Here is a 14,869-nt window from a genome sequence, read left to right on the forward strand (position 1 = left end):
GCGGCGCATGGCGGCCCGCTACGGGGCGGGGCAGGTGGGGGGGGGAAAGGGGGGAAATTGGGGAAAAACGGGGAAAAGGGGGGGATAATGGGGGTAAAGGGGGGTAATGGGGGTAAAGGGAGGGTACCGGGGGGGTAATTGGGGTAAAGAGGGGGTAATAGGGGGTCAAGGGGAGGTAATCGGGGGGGGTAATGGGGGTAAAGGGGGGGTAATGGGGGTAAAAGAGGGGTAATAGAGGGTCAAGGGGGGTAACGGGGACTAAAGGGGGGGTAACGGGGGGTAATGGGGGTAAAGGGGGGGTAATGGGGGGTCTCTCAGCGGCCCCGCTCCCCCCCCAGTACGAGGACGCCTTCAGCGCTGCCCGCCTGCAGAACTGGGAGGTGCCGCAGCCCGGCGGGCAGGTAACTGGGAGCACTGGGACCCCCCCCCGTACCCCCTCTCCACCCTCCCACCCCAACCCCGGCCTCTCCCGGGGGTACCGGGACCCCTCCCACCCCAACCCTGGCCAAAGGGGGCCCCCGCACCCCCCCCCCCATGGCCCCTCCCGGTGTCCCTGGTTCCCCTCCCGACCCCCCCAGCCCCCCCAAAATCCCTCTGCCCGCTCCCCCCAGCGCCCCACTCCGCGGGACGGCTCCACGCAGATCCTGGTCAATGACCGTGGCCACCTCCTGCCCTCCGTGCCCCGCTCCCAGGTGAGTGCCGCAGCCTCTGCCCCCCCCGGGCACAGCACCCTGCACCCCCAAAGCCCCATCCCCATCCCCATCCCATATCCCCATCCCCATCCCCATCCCATATCCCCATCCCATATCCCCATCCCATATCCCCATCCCCATCCCCATCCCATATCCCTATCCCCATCCCCTCCCCATCCCATTCCATATCTCCATCCCCATCCCCATCCCATCCCATCCCCATCCCATCCCCATCCCCTCCGTCCCCCCCCCCGGTTTTCCCTTCCAGGCCTCCCCCTGGGGCTCGTTTTTGGGGACGTGGGACATGCCTCCGAGGATTCCCCCCGCCAAGCTGAACCTCACGGCGCGCTCGGCCCCCGCCGCCGCCCGCCTCACCGCCTGCCTCCGCGCCTCCACCGCCCTCACCGGAGCCTGCAACGGGCTCCGGGCCGAGGTCACCGGCAAGGTGGGTGCCCCTCGGTATGGGGGGGCCTGGTCACCGGGTGACACACACCGGGACCCCTCATTTTGGGGGGCTGGGAGGGGGTTTTCCAGCCCAGGAGCTAGTTTTGGGGGGGTTTTGTGCAGTCTGGGTGGGGAGGGAGGTGGGAGCGGGGATGGAGATGTGGGGTGCCCCCCACCCGGTGCCACCACCTCCCCTCGCTCCCCGTGGGGGCTCCCCGTGTCCCCCCCAAAGCCAGGCTTGTGGCGGTGCCAGCAGGAGGAGCTCCCAGCCCGGAGAAAACCCCAGAGCAGCGGGGCTGCTGCTGAGCTGCTCCCACAGCCCCCCCTTTTCCAGCAGCCGCAGCACCCCAAAACCCTCTGCTCCTCCCCTCTGCTCCCCTCACCCCTCTCCGCCGCCCCAAATCCTTGTAAACGTAACCCAAATCCCCCTCACGCAGCCCCAAGAGCCTTGGCCGGACGAAGGGGCCTCCAAGGAGCCCTCGAGGACCGGCCGGGAGTCCGGTGGGGGTCCCCGGAGCTCCCCCCAACCCAGCCTGGGGGATCCCGGGGGTGTCGCTGCACCCCAAACCCCAGCCTCGGTCGCTGCGAGGGAGGCCACGCCGCAGGGAAAGGGATCGGGATCGCCAAACCGGGGGATCTGAGCTCCTCAGCCCCAATCCTGCAGCTCCCGTGAGCCCAGCAGAGATCCAAAAAGCCCCCGGGGGGGGGCAGGAGAGCGCTTCAGAGAGCACCGAGCGAGGCCGGTGCCGAGCGGTTGTGTTTTGACAGCAAGTGCAAAAATAGAGGTTTAAAAAAAAAACACCATAAAACTCCCACTGTTTGGTTTCGGGGGCCGTGCCCCCCCCGTGCTGTGTCTCTGCTCAGCCCCTTTATCGGCGCCTCAGCCCTTGGTGTTCCACCTGCTCGGCACCACAAACCCCATTACCCTCGGGTTTCACCCAGTGCCCACCAGCAGGGAACTGGGGGCAGCAGGGACGGATCCTGCGCCGCTGGCAGGAGGGAAATAAATTTGTGAAGCTCGGCCCGGAGGCACGGCGAGGGCTGAGCTTCGTTAGCAGCTGGCTCACCAACAGCTCATCAGCGAGCACAAGTGGCCGCAAAATCAAAGCTGCTCCAGCGACTGCAGGAAGGAATTGGTTGAAAGCTAAAACGCAGCCGTTTTCACCCAGAAAATCGCTCCTGCTGGGGCAGGGAGCTGCGCTGAGAGCGATGTGGCAGTGACAGCAGAGCTTTCTCAGCTGCTCCTCGGCTGCCTCCTGCTAATTAAGGGCTGGTGGCTCCTTATCAGCGCAGATGTTCCCCGTGAATTCGGTATCTGGCCGGGTGCTGCGCACGGGAAGGGGGCCGAGACCCTCGCTGGGACAGAAAACGGGGCAGAGCTCCCTGCTGCGCCGTCCTCTTTTAAGGCAAACCTTGAAAAGGGGCAGATCGGAGCAAAAAAAAACGTGTTCTGCACGCGGGTGTCCCAAACGGACACGGCCCCAGGTAGGAAATTCCTTCCTGCTGGGCTGGCAGCGCGCCGCACCGCAACCCCTCAGCCAAACTCCAAAGTTCAGGCGCTGCACCTGGCTCAGCAAACACAGCCAAGGGCTTGTTTTTTCCATCCCGGCTCCTCTGGAGCCTCGGAGCAATCCCCCCCCTGCTCATCTGACTCCTCAGTGCAGAGCCCGTGCAAAGGATCAAGGCTGCTTTATTGCAAGGTGGGCGAGGAAGAAGCGCTGAGCCCACTGCCGCCAGCGACACGCCGGGAAAATCAGAGCCCTGCCGGGCGCGCCGCTGAAGGAGCAACCTCCCCAGGAGAAAACTGGACGTGGCAGGGGCTCCGGAGCCCCAAATCTGGCTGGATTGGGACAATTTCAACGGCAAGGAGTTGGGATGGTGGCAGCCGGGCAGCGCGGGGTGCTGGCGTTGGCAGCGGTGCCCGCTCTCCCTCCCCTGGCACGGGGCTGCCCTCAATGCGGCCGGTTGTCCTGCGCCGAGCCTACACGCGGGCCGCCGGCCTCCCCGAGCCCACTCGGAGCCGCAGGGACACAGATCCCGCATTGTCCCCAGCTCGGGGACAGGGCAGAGAAAAGAAACGCCCTGGAGTTTGCTCGGGTGAAGTCGGGCAGCTCTCAGGAGCGCGACGCCGCGGCCCCGAGCCCCCTCCTCCTGTCCTGTGTCCCCCCCCCACCCCGTCACAACGAAGCAGGCGGCTGGGCGCAGCGCTTGGTCTGGGCTAAGGAAAAGCAACTCTGATCATCCATCCGCGAGATTCGTGAGCAGGGGAAGCCCCCCCTGTCCCCAAAAGGCTTCTAGTTCCGTCCCCCCTCCCCGCCTCCCTCTCCTCGTGCATCCCCCGGTGGGCCAGGACGGAACAAAGCTTCCAAAAAACGGGAGGCGTCGAGCAGGAGGAGCCTTCACAAGGCCGCGAGGCCCGCCGAGGAGAGCAGGGTCAAGATCAGGACCAGCACCCCGGACTGCTGCACCTGGCTGAGCTTGAAGCCCTTCCCCAGGTCCCACGCCTGCGGGGAGAGAAGAAACAGAGCAGAGTTAAGGCACGGGGACATGGACAGACCCAGGAGAGGCACCGCCCTGGTAAAAACTAGCAAAACCACCCCAAAAAACTGCCTGGAGATGATGGGCGATGAACAGGCACAAGCAGCCGTCACTGCCAGGAACCGGGCAGGGGTCTCCGGGCTGTGCCAGATGAAACTGATCCCTCCCCAAATCCCCCCAACCAGCAGCAAAGCTGCCCAGGAGCTGTCCCTAATCCCCCCCAGCTGCAGCACGCCAGCTTTGCTCCAGAAGCAGCAGCTGCTCCCTGCTCGGTGCTCTGCTGCTGACAGAAATAGGTTACGGAGCACAGCGCAGAGCCGAGCAGGGGGGAGCCACCCTCAGCCCCCCACGAGCACCTCTGGGAGACCCCAAAAGGCCCCCCGGAGCTGGCAGCCCCCAGGTGCTGCAGACAGGTTCCCATCTCCCACCAGATTTTGGCTGCTGTGTGGCTGAGCAGAGCCGTGGAGCCGCCAGCCTGACCCCGCTCCCTGTTTATTCCCGAGCTCAGCAGGGGGCTAACGCTGCTGGGCTCGTTCCCTGCTGCTTTAATTGGCAGCCTCATTTAATTGTGCTGTCAGGGGCCTCAGCATGCCTTCAGCTCACGACGCTCCGAGCCCGGAGCTGCTCACGACCGCTCCGTTTGCAGGAGGCTCGCGTCCCGCTCCGGGTCAGCTGCTCTGGCAATTTGCTCCCCTAAAACCAGAGCGAGTCGGAGCTGCAGAAACCCAGGATTGTGCAGAAACAGAAACCCAGGATTGTGCAGAAACAGAAAGCAGCACGTCTGCTGCTCTTCCCAGCAAGGAACCCTCGGCTCTGCGGCTCCCTCTCCTTCATCAAACACAGGAAGCTGGGCTGAGCGGTTCCACTGCAGCCCGGGGCAGACACCACGGGTTACTTTCCGTCACCAGCCCTCTGTGTTGTGTCTTCTGGGCTCGTTAAATAGCTCGGCGTGATTTAGGAGCAGGAGGAGGGGGAGGATAATGAGCAAAGGGGTGGGGGCGCTTCTGCCCGCACGGCCCCACGGAGCAGGGGATGCTGCAGCTGGCTGCGCCGCCCCGTGAAGCATCAGCGTGGCGCTGCTCTTTGCGATTTAAATGGACCCCAAAATAGCTCAGAGGTGATTAATTCTCGTTCCCAAGGGCACCTTTCCCAGCCTGCGCGCCCGGAGCTCCCGCAGCAGCAGCAGCTTCCCCTCCCTCAGCCCCCGGGAGCCCGCTCACCAGGTGCCGGATCCCGTTCCAGGTGTGGTAGGAGAAGGGGAAAGCCAGGGCGAATTTCGCGGAGTAGATGAGAGCAGGGCCCAGGCTGAGCGACTTCACCACGGCCAGGTAGTGGGGAAACTGCTCCGGGAGCAGCAGGGCAGCCAGGCTGAAGAGGGAGACGCCTGCAGGAGACAAAGCCCACGGGTGAGCCAGCGAGCCCTCAGACAGAGCCAGGCACGCAGCAAAAACCTTGGTGGAACCCCAAGACCCCAAAAGAGGAGCCCCAGGCCCAGGAGCTGTGCTCGGGAGTGGCTCTGCACCCATTTTTTCCCTACACTTAAGAGCAGCTCCAGACGAATCTGCCCGGCCACAAACCCCACACAGCAAGGGATGCTCCTGCTGGTCACACACGACCTCGGCGTCCCTGATTTGGGGACAGGGCCTGAACCAAACCATCAGCACGAGGTGGGGGGCAGGAGGGGCAGGTACTGAACAGACAGCGTGCTGCGAGGGGCCGTGCTGGCTGCAGGACCTGCGGCGCCTCCCCCTCCTCGTTTCCAGGCCAGGAGGGTTTGCTGCAGGTGCTGCAGCGATCGCAGCGAGCTCAATAGCTGCTGATTGCAGCGCCGCTCGGCTGAGGCCGGCGCGAGGCAAGCAGCTGCTTCCCTCCTCAGGAAGGCAGCCCTCCCGTAATTACAGCCCTCGAGAGAGGAGCTGAAAGCTTCCCCCTCCTCAGCAGAAAGCGATTCTCCTCCGTGCTCCATCGGCGCGGAAAGCGATGGCTTCCCACCCCGGCAGGGGCTGACAAAAGGCCCCTTTGTGCGGCACCAGAAAGGGCAGCAGCAGCTCGGGCTGCTGCCAGGGACTTGTGCCACGGGGCCAGGCACGTCCCCAGCTCCCGGGGACAAAACCCCAAACCCTGAGCCACGGATGGAGGCTTCGGCACCCACACGCGTCCCTGAAGGTGCTGAAGAGAGGGGCTGAGATCTGGAGCAGCTTTTGCAGCCTGGGGGAGCTCGGGAAGGAAAATCAGGGATGGGGGCACCCAGGTCACAACGCCACAAAGGCTCTGAGGGGTTTTAAACACCGGGGAGCATCGGGGCTGCAGGCAGCGCAGCACGAGGAGATCCAGGCAGGGATAAACGGGGAGAAAACCCGCTGCTGGAGCCAGAGATGGAACCGGAGACGAGGGGGAGAAACCCACAGCACGACTCCCAAAAACCCAGAGGGGTCTGCCCTCGTGCTGGGGGCGGGTCGGGGACGCACACACCTAAGCTGAGTGCGACGCCGGTGCCGCGGTGGGTGATGGACATCGCCATGGGCAGGGACCACCTGCAAAAATAGAAACAAATCCAGCTCATCAGCAGAACGGGGCAGCAGAGGGGCAAGAGGAGCAGGGAGGAAGCGGGGCCAGCCCGTTCCTAGAGAGCTCGGGGCGGCCGGGCAGGCGGGCCTGCACTCGGAGCTATTCCAGGAATCCGGGCCCCAGCGAGAGGGGGGAGCCGGGGGAATTTGCAGAGGCAGCTTGGGAATGGCAAAGGGCGCTGGCACGGCCTGGGGAAGGGCTCGAGGAGAGCTCCAAGGGGGTAGAACAGGAGGATGAGAAGGGTTTTGGGGACAGCGGGGCATGGGGTGGGCACCCAGACCCGGAGCTAAGCGAGGGAATGTGGAAAAGTGACAACAACGGCCCCAAAAAAACATCCTCCCCCCAGCAAGGGAGAGGCACGGCTCTGGGGGGGAGGGAAAACCCATCCTCAGTGCCTCATGTGAATAAAATTGAGTTTTAACAACCCCGTGGGGTACCTGGGGGTGTGCCACGCCCCCAGCTGGCCTGAAGTGCCAGAGGAAACACATGCAGGGGCCAGGGCTGCCCCCAAAATCAGAGCCCGGGGGTGTCCCCGCGCGTGGCCCTTACTTGTAGATGGTGACGTGAGGGGACAGGGGCCGGCTGGACTTGGTGTTCTTCTCCCAGAAGCGAGCCATCTCCTCCTTGGCCGTCGTGGCCATCGGGACAACACTGCGAAGAGAAGAGGGGACAGGCAGTGAGGGGGGGGACCCAACAGCAGGGGGGCACCCCCACCCTTTATTTACCCCCCTAAAGAGGCCGCCTGCTGCTGGTGTGATGTGCTAAATGCCCGACCACCACACAGCAGGGATCGGGCAGTTATTAAGAGGATAGAAAGCACACGTGCCCCGCGCTTCAGCCACGATCCCTCGGAGCAGAATTTAATCCCGTTACCCCCCCAGCCCCCCCGTTAAGCCCTCGCACTCACTGTCGCACGGGGAAGCCGGGGCCGAGCCGAGCCAGCAGGCACCGCCGCCCGACGCACCTGTAGGAGAGGAGGGGAGGGTTTGTGAGAGCCCAAATAACACCTGGGAACGGCAGCAATGTGGGGCTGGGGAGGGAATTCACCACTTTGGGGGGTTTGTGCCTTAAAATCAGCCCCAAGGCGCGAGATCTGGGCTGTTCTTCAACCTCTGAGCCCTTACTCCGAGCCCTCACAACCTCTGAGCTCTCACTCTGAGCTCTCAGAGCCTCCAGACCCTGCCCGCGGGTTCGTTCTTTATGACACCCTGTAATTAGCCGCAGGGTAATTAGCCTCACCAGCTCATTTGTCCGCCCTGATCTCAGCCCGGCGTTCGTTCGCTCTCCCTCCAGCAATCAGCAGGGTGGAGGGGGACACACAGCCCTGGAAACCCACCCGGGGGGCTCCACAGGAAGGGTTGCTCGAGGCCCTTAATTAATTAATTAATTAAGCTGGGAGGTTAATCTCCCTGGTTAATTAATTAATTAAATAACCTCCCAGGCCACAGCAGCATCTCGCAGTGCTTCGTTAGCAGCCAGGGGTTAACGAAGCTCCCGGGGACGGGGCTGGGAGAACAGCTGGGGGCAGCTCCCGGCCAGGAGGGAGCACAAAACAAAGGCCGGGCCCAGTCCTGGGAAAACCCAAATCCCACGAGTTTTTGTTGCAGGAACGGCCTTGGTACGGCCCCGCACCGTTTCCTGCTGAAAACCTTCCTGGGCACAGCCCCGAGTTCATCGAAACCCCCCCAAAACCTCGCTGCAAGGGGAGGAAGCGGCGGCAGCCGAGCGGATCCGAGCCCCCCCCCCAGCCCCTCATCACCCCCAGGGGACCCCTGGAAATTAAAAAAAAAAAAAAAAAAAAAAACTCAGAAAGCTCCAGGAGCCCCCCCGGCTGCTCCCGGTGGCAGGCAGGGCGCAGGTTTGTAGCAAACTGGGGCTGTTTCTCCCCAAAATCCCACCACCACCTCCCCGCACAGCTCAGCCAGGCCAGGGGGGAGCAGCCCCGAGCCCCTCCCCGCTCCCAGGGAGGGAGAGGAGGTGACTAATTAATCCGTGCCTGCAGGCTATTAATTATTGAGGCGCTTCTCACGCCCTCTGCGGCCTCAGGAGCCGCTCAGCGCCGCGGTGCTGGCAGAGCTCAGGCCCCAGACCACAACACCCCCATCCCCTCCCAGCCCCATGCCCCCCCAGGAGCTCCCCATCCCCTCGGCACCATTTCCATGTGTTTTTTTGTTTGTTTGTTTGTTTTTTAAGATTTGAAGCCTCCTTTCCTTCCAGATCGCTGAGAAATGCAGGTTTCCCTAAAAAAAATTAACCCGCGAGCCCTCAAGCGGCCACCCACAGACCTGGGGTCTCCCACACTGGCAGGAGGTGACAGGAGGGGACACCGGGAGCCATCGGGGACCCCAAAATTTCAGGGTTTTCTCCCTCACAACCTCAGCTCTCGAGGAGCAGCAGCTCCGCGCCACATCAGCAAAAGCTGTCAGGATTTCTCCATAAAAATCGCTCGGATTTTGCCACAAAAGAGGCGAACAAGAGGTGATCAAAGATGCTTTTTTCGGCTGCCGGGCAGACACAGGCAGCAGGGGAAGGCTTCAAAGCAGGGAGCTGCTTTGGCCTCGCGTCCCGAGCCCGGGCTGTGATCACGCCGGGGAGCTCTGATTTTCAGCAATCCGCCCCAAAAAAGCTTCCCCTAAAAGCCCAACGGCCACAAAGAGCCCACGTGAAGGGGACAAAACGCCCCAAATCCCGCTCCAAAGGTGCCACCACGGAGCCAAACGTCCACAAAAGGCAGCAAAAATAAAACTTTAAAGGAGCGAAGGCGAAGGGGAGCAGAACGGCGTCAGCAAAGCCTTTTCTGCAGCAAAACCGGCCGATTTTACCAATTTTACCAATATTTGGGTTTGTCTCGGCCAGGAAACCCCAGTCCCAATCTCTCTGCCCGCAGACCCCTGCCCCGTTTCCCACCGCTTCCCAGTGCCTGCGTCCCACTGGTCCCAGTTCCGCCCCCCCCCCTCCAACCCCCCCCCCAAAGGCTGTCACGGCCCCGGTACCGGCAGACGTGGGGGGGGGGCACGGAGCCAGTACCCGGTGCCCCCCCCCCTCCACGAGGGGCTTCCAAGCGCTCCCGGGGCTCCGTGTCCCCGTCCCCCCCCCCGGGCACCCCCCCTCGGGTACCGGAGCCCCCCCCCCCGGTGCCGCCTCTCAGCCCCCGCCCGCACCGGGCTGGGACCAGGCCCGGGGCCAGCCCTTAACGGGCACGGGGGGAGGGGTTGGGGGGGGCATGGGGGCACCGGGGGGCTCTGGGGGGACACCGGAGGGGGCCTGGGGGGGTCCGGGGGGTGCCCGGGGGGCGGGAGTCACCTCAACGCCAGCGCCGCCATCTTGAAGCGTCCGCAAAGCGGAAGCGGCGGTGACGCACTTCCGCCCCCCTCCCGGTGCCCCCCCCCCCCCTCCCGTCCCCCCCCCCCCGGTGTTCCCGGGGCTGGGCCCGGTCCCGGCGGTGCCCCCCCGAGGCACCCAAAGTCCCACAAAGCGCTGTTCTCGCCCCAAAATGGAGCCCTGATGGAGGGGGGGGGGTCCCCGGGGGGTACGGGGCCGGGAGGGACACGGGGGGGACACGGAGGGGGACACGGGGACAAAGAGGGGGACATGGGGACACGGGGGGGGGGGCACGGGGACATGGGGGGGACAGGGGGACACGGGGGGGGACAGGGGGACATATAGGAGGGGAAACAAGGGGGGGTGTGGGGGGGACAGGGACACGGGAGGGGACACAGGGGGGACACGGGGACACAGAGGGGGACATAGGGACACGGGGGGGACGCAGGAGGGGACACGGGGGGGGACACGGGACACAGCCCCCATCGCTGGCCCCCCGTCCTGGCCCCAAATCACCTCGAAGCTCATCCGTGTGTCTGTCCCCACGGGGACCGGGAGGCCCAGAGCCAGCTGTGGTGGTGGGACAGGAGGGGACATGAGTGGGACACGGAGGGGACACGGGAGGGGACACGGAGGGGACACGGAGGGGACACGATCCCCAGCACCATCCCCAATTCCTTGTCCCTGCCCCAAAAAGCCCGTCCGTGTGTCTGTCCCCACACCGCCCATCCCATGGGGACCTGGAGGCCTGGGGCCACCACGGGACAGGAGGGGACATGGATGGGACACGGGAGGGGACACAGGAGGGACACAGCCCCTGTCCCCATCCCCAGACCCCCACCAACCCCATCCGTCTGTCCGTCCCCCCCTGTCCGTGCGTCCCCTCCGTCCCCAGCCACATTCCTGCCCGGCCGCCTCCGCCACGGGCCGAGAATGCGGCGGCACAAAGGCCGCAGTGTGCCCGGCCCCCCGCCCGCCGCGTGCCTTCCCCTCCTCGCCCAACGCCGAACAAAATGTCCCCTGTGTGTCCCCCCCCCGCCTCCCGGCGTGTCCCGCACCCCGCCGCCCCGGCTGCCCGGCGCCCATTGGGCCCGCCGGTGGCACCGTTCGCCGCCGCTGGCTCTTAAACCTCGGCACCCGCCCGCCCGGCACCCTCCGGCCCCGCGTCCCGCCAGCCCTCCATGAGGCTCGGAGCCGGCCGGTGACAGCAGCCGCCACCATGTCGCAAGGTGCCGGGGACAACTGGAGCCTCCTGGTCCTCGCCGGGCTCCTCGCCGGGCTGGGTAAGCGGGGACAGGCGGGGGGGGACGCGGACGGTGCTTTGGTGTCACCGGTGGCTGTGTTCATGGGGTTGCCACCGGGGTGCCACCGGGGTGCCACCGGGGTGTCACCGTCCCCTGGTCACCATCACGGTGCTGTGGTGAGGACAACCCCAGCACCGGTGGCCGTGTCCATGGGGGTGCCACCGGGGTGCCACCGGGGTGCCACTGTCCCCCGGTCGCCGTCATGGCACTGTGAGGACAGCCCCAGCACTGGTGGCCGTGTCCACGGGGGTGCCACCGTCCCCCAGTCGCCGTCACCACCCCGGTCACCTCCACGGGGTTGAGAAATGGGCACTGGCAGAGGGGGTCCAGCACCCCCCGTGCCCCCCGCCAGCCCTTGTGCACCCTCCGTGGCCAACAAAAGCCCTTCGGTGGCAACCAGGGACTTGGCACGGGGGTGCAGAGAAGCCACGGGGGTCATCCCCCCCACACTCCTAGCCCCGGGGACGGGTACCGGCACCGTGCCGGTGTCCCCCGCGGTGCTGAGGGCTCTGTGCCCCCCCCCCAGGGCTGGTTCCCACGTCGGCCATCCACGTGTACACGCCGCGGGAGGTGTACGGCACCGTGGGCTCCCGCGTCATCCTGTCCTGCAGCTTCTGGTCCAGCGAGTGGATCTCCGAGGACATCTCCATCACCTGGCACTTCCAGGCCGAGGGCTCCCGCGACAGCATCTCCGTAAGCACCCCCTCCAGGACGGGTCCCCGGGGGGTCCCCGCTGTGCCCAGAGCCCCCACGACCCTCTACGTGTCCCCCCTCCTTGTTTTCTCCACCCCCCCAGATATTTCACTACGCCAAGGGGCAGCCCTACATCGATGACGTGGGCACCTTCAAGGAGCGCATGGACTGGGTGGGCAACCCCAGGCGCAAGGACGGCTCCATCCTCATCCGCAACCTGGACTACACCGACAACGGCACCTTCACCTGCGACGTCAAGAACCCCCCCGACATCGTGGGCAAATCCTCCCAGGTCACGCTCTACGTCCTCGAGAAAGGTACGGGGCGCCCGGTGTCCCCCATCCTCCCCCTTACACCCCGTCCTGACCCCCACGGGGGGGGAGGGGGGATGCTGACGGGGTGCCGGTGCCCCCGCAGTGCCCACCCGTTACGGCGTCGTGCTGGGCTCCATCATCGGCGGCGCCCTGCTGCTGGTGCTGCTGGTGGTGGCCCTCGTCTACCTCGTGCGCTACTGCTGGCTCCGCAGGCAGGCGGTGCTGCAGCGGCGGCTCAGGTGAGACCCGACCCCGATTTGGGGTAAAAAACACCCCAAAACGGCTCTGTGGGGGCTGCTGACCCCTCAGACCTGCCTTTTTTATTATTATTATTTTTTATGTTTTTATTTTTTTCTCGCTTTCCTGCCCCGTTTTAGCGCCATGGAGAAGGGGAAGCTGCAGCGATCGGCCAAGGACGCGTCCAAGCGCAGCCGCCAGGTGAGCACCCAGAGGGGGGGGGGTTAAACACAAGGCAGGGATTTGGGGGATTTCCAGCTTTTTGGGGTGTTGGGGAGCAAAAAGGGGGGCGACGGTGACGCCGCCCCCTCCCCGCAGGCCCCCGTCCTCTACGCCATGCTGGACCACAGCCGCAGCACCAAGGCGGCGAGCGAGAAGAAAGCCAAGGGAGCCCCGGGCGAGTCCCGCAAGGACAAGAAATAGCGGTTAGCGGGCAGGGAAGGTGCCGCGGCGGCGGCGGGGGGTGACACCGGGGCCCCCCGCGCCCCCAAAGTGGTGATGACCATCGAGATGGAGCTGCGGGGGGAGACCCCCGAGGCCACCCCCTCGCCGAGCAGGGGCGGCCTCGGCAGCGCCCTGCGGAACATCCTCAAGCCCAACTCGGACAAGTGACGCCCGCCGCGGGGCCGGGGACCCGGCGAGGAGCGGGGTGTGGTGGCCTCGTCCCGGGTCCCCCGCTTTCGGGGACGCCCCCGCGGCCTCCCCCCCCCCAGCCCCGAAGCCCCCTCCATCGGCACCTTCCTCTGCGCAACCGCTGCCCTCGCCCGGCCCCGGGCTCCGATGTAATTTTTTTTTTTCTTGGAATCACGCAATTTTTTGGGTCCCCCACCCGGGCTGGCTCGGTCCCCACCCCCCCCTCCTCCTCCTCCTCGGGGACCTGCCACCCCATCCCCATCCTCCACCCACCCCCACCCCCTAAAAAAAAAACCCAAACACCACAAAACAGCCCCCGGGAGGGTTTCTCCGTCCCCACCGTTGCCCCTTTTTCTGGCCGTTTTCTCGTCTCTCCCCGCGACCGAGCCCAAATGACGTCGTGGGGTGGCCCCCGCCCCGTCCCCTCCGTCCCCGCACCCCATTAACCCTCCCGCCCCGTAACCCCCCCGGCCCCCCCCCGGTGCCGGCCGAAGCCTCGGGGAGGAGGAGAGGCGGTGGCCGTGCCGGAGGAGCCGCCGGCGTCCTTTTGGGTTTTTCTATGCCCCGTCCCCGTCCCCGTCCCCGTCCCCACGGCGCCGTTAATAAAACTCACATCTCCTGGAGCCCGGCGTCACCTCGAGGTCACGGGGGGCTGGGGGGGTCTTGGGGGGGTCAGGGGGTGTTGTTGGGGGGGCTGAGGACTCGCGAACTCATTGCACGGAGCCCCCCCAGCTCCTAAAGGGTGCCGCCGCCGTGCCTCAGTTTCCCCAAGTGCAAAGCGATGGCACCCATGGGTGTCTCCCACCCCCCCGCCCCAAAAATCGGCTGGGGGGGGCTGTCCCCAAGGGCTCCCACCCATCGTGGGTGCGTTAATTAAAGCTCACCCCTAACGAAGCGGCCGAACTTGGGGGCACGCAGCCCAAGGGATGGCTGTGGGGTGAGGGGGGGGTCACTATGGGGTGGGGGTCACCCTCCCTGTCTATGGGTGACCTGGCAGGGATTGTCATCACCCCCCACTGCTGGGGGGGGCTCGGTGCCAGCCCCCCACCGAAGCCCCACATTTGGGCACGGTGCCGGGGGCCGCGGCTGCCCCATGCCCGGATCTGACCCCCCCCAGCCCGAAGAGCCGGGTGCCCCCCCCCTCCCCGGCGGGTCTATAATTGGCTTTGCCCTAATAAGTCTGCAGAGCGAGCGGGGGGCGGCCCCCAGCCCCTTGGGGCATCCCCTGCGCTTGGCCACCGCCGGTGTTTTTCTTTCCAGAGCTATTTCTGCTCCCCCGGCCCCCCCCGGCCCCCTGGCACCGGGCACCAAAGGGACTGGGACCAGAGAATTCGCCCCCCCCCCGGGGCTTGGGAAGGATTTTAAGCCCCCCCCCAAGGAGCCCCCCCCAAATCCTGGGGGCACCTTTCCAGCCCCTGCCTGGTGAACTCTGTCTGCGCGTCCCCAGGGTGGGGACAGCCCAGGGACATGGGTGGATAAGGGGGGGGCTTTTTGGGGTCCCCCCCCCAAAAAAAAACAGGCACCTGGGCCCCCCCAGGCAGCGGCACGTCCCCAGTTCCCCCCCCCCACAGACCACGCACCCGTTCCTCTTCTCCCACTGCTTTATTCTTTACAGATGCTCCGAGCCCCCCCCCCCGGTGACACGGTGGGGGGGGGGACACAGGACAGGGGACGGTGACAGAGCACAGGGAGGGGGCAGTGCAGGGACAGGGAGCCCCCCGAGTGCGGGGGGAGCCCCAAATTTTCCCCTGGTGGCCTTCAACAAGACCCGTGTCCCCCCCCCACAAAACCCCGGGGGGGTCCCTCGGGGGTCCCTCGCTCAGGGGCCACGGCCCCAGCGCATCCCAGCAGCCAGCGCCGCCACGGACTGGGGAAACTGGGGCTGCCCCGGGGAAAAGGGGCATTAACACGCCACCCCCTCGCGTCCCCCCCCCCCCCAAATTGACCCCACAGCTCCGGGGTGGGCGAGGGTTGGGGAGGGGCCGAGCCCCCCCCTCCAGCACCGCTCGCTGAGGACGGGGCAGCCCCGGCACAGGGCAGGACGGGGCCGTGCCCGCGGGCACGACCGGGGGCCCAAAACGGGCAGGGGGGCCCGGGGGCCCCCCCCCGGAGCCCCTCAGGGTCC

General features: G+C 65.9%; 3 protein-coding genes across 3 annotated transcripts; 2 read left to right on the forward strand and 1 right to left on the reverse strand.

The window, feature by feature from the left end:
- Positions 1 to 7: 7 nt before the first annotated feature.
- Positions 8 to 1,802, forward strand: CFAP126 (cilia and flagella associated protein 126; the record flags this gene model as incomplete). Its single annotated transcript, XM_082781032.1, has 5 exons — positions 8 to 34; positions 339 to 401; positions 612 to 692; positions 961 to 1,137; positions 1,574 to 1,802. The coding sequence occupies 5 exons, from the start codon at positions 8 to 10 to the stop codon at positions 1,775 to 1,777; spliced, it is 552 nt and encodes a 183-aa protein (XP_082637158.1). The 3' UTR covers positions 1,778 to 1,802.
- A 1,007-nt stretch (positions 1,803 to 2,809) lies between these two features.
- Positions 2,810 to 9,578, reverse strand: SDHC (succinate dehydrogenase complex subunit C). Its single transcript, XM_082780938.1, has 6 exons — positions 9,546 to 9,578; positions 7,150 to 7,206; positions 6,792 to 6,893; positions 6,147 to 6,208; positions 4,895 to 5,058; positions 2,810 to 3,640 (listed from the first exon to the last, which is right to left on the reverse strand). Exons 1-6 carry the CDS (start codon positions 9,563 to 9,565, stop codon positions 3,536 to 3,538), a joined length of 510 nt encoding a protein of 169 aa, XP_082637064.1. The 5' UTR covers positions 9,566 to 9,578; the 3' UTR covers positions 2,810 to 3,535.
- Positions 9,579 to 10,497: 919 nt separating this feature from the next.
- Positions 10,498 to 13,367, forward strand: MPZ (myelin protein zero). The gene is given in 7 exon segments (XM_082780935.1): positions 10,498 to 10,846; positions 11,394 to 11,560; positions 11,664 to 11,877; positions 11,978 to 12,113; positions 12,252 to 12,312; positions 12,430 to 12,531; positions 12,535 to 13,367. Coding segments are annotated over 7 exon segments (933 nt in total). The 5' UTR covers positions 10,498 to 10,782; the 3' UTR covers positions 12,724 to 13,367.
- The last annotated feature ends 1,502 nt before the right edge of the window (positions 13,368 to 14,869 follow it).

Source organism: Aythya marila (genome assembly GCF_965140915.1).
Source record: "Aythya marila genome assembly, chromosome: 29".
Taxonomy (NCBI): domain Eukaryota; kingdom Metazoa; phylum Chordata; class Aves; order Anseriformes; family Anatidae; genus Aythya; species Aythya marila.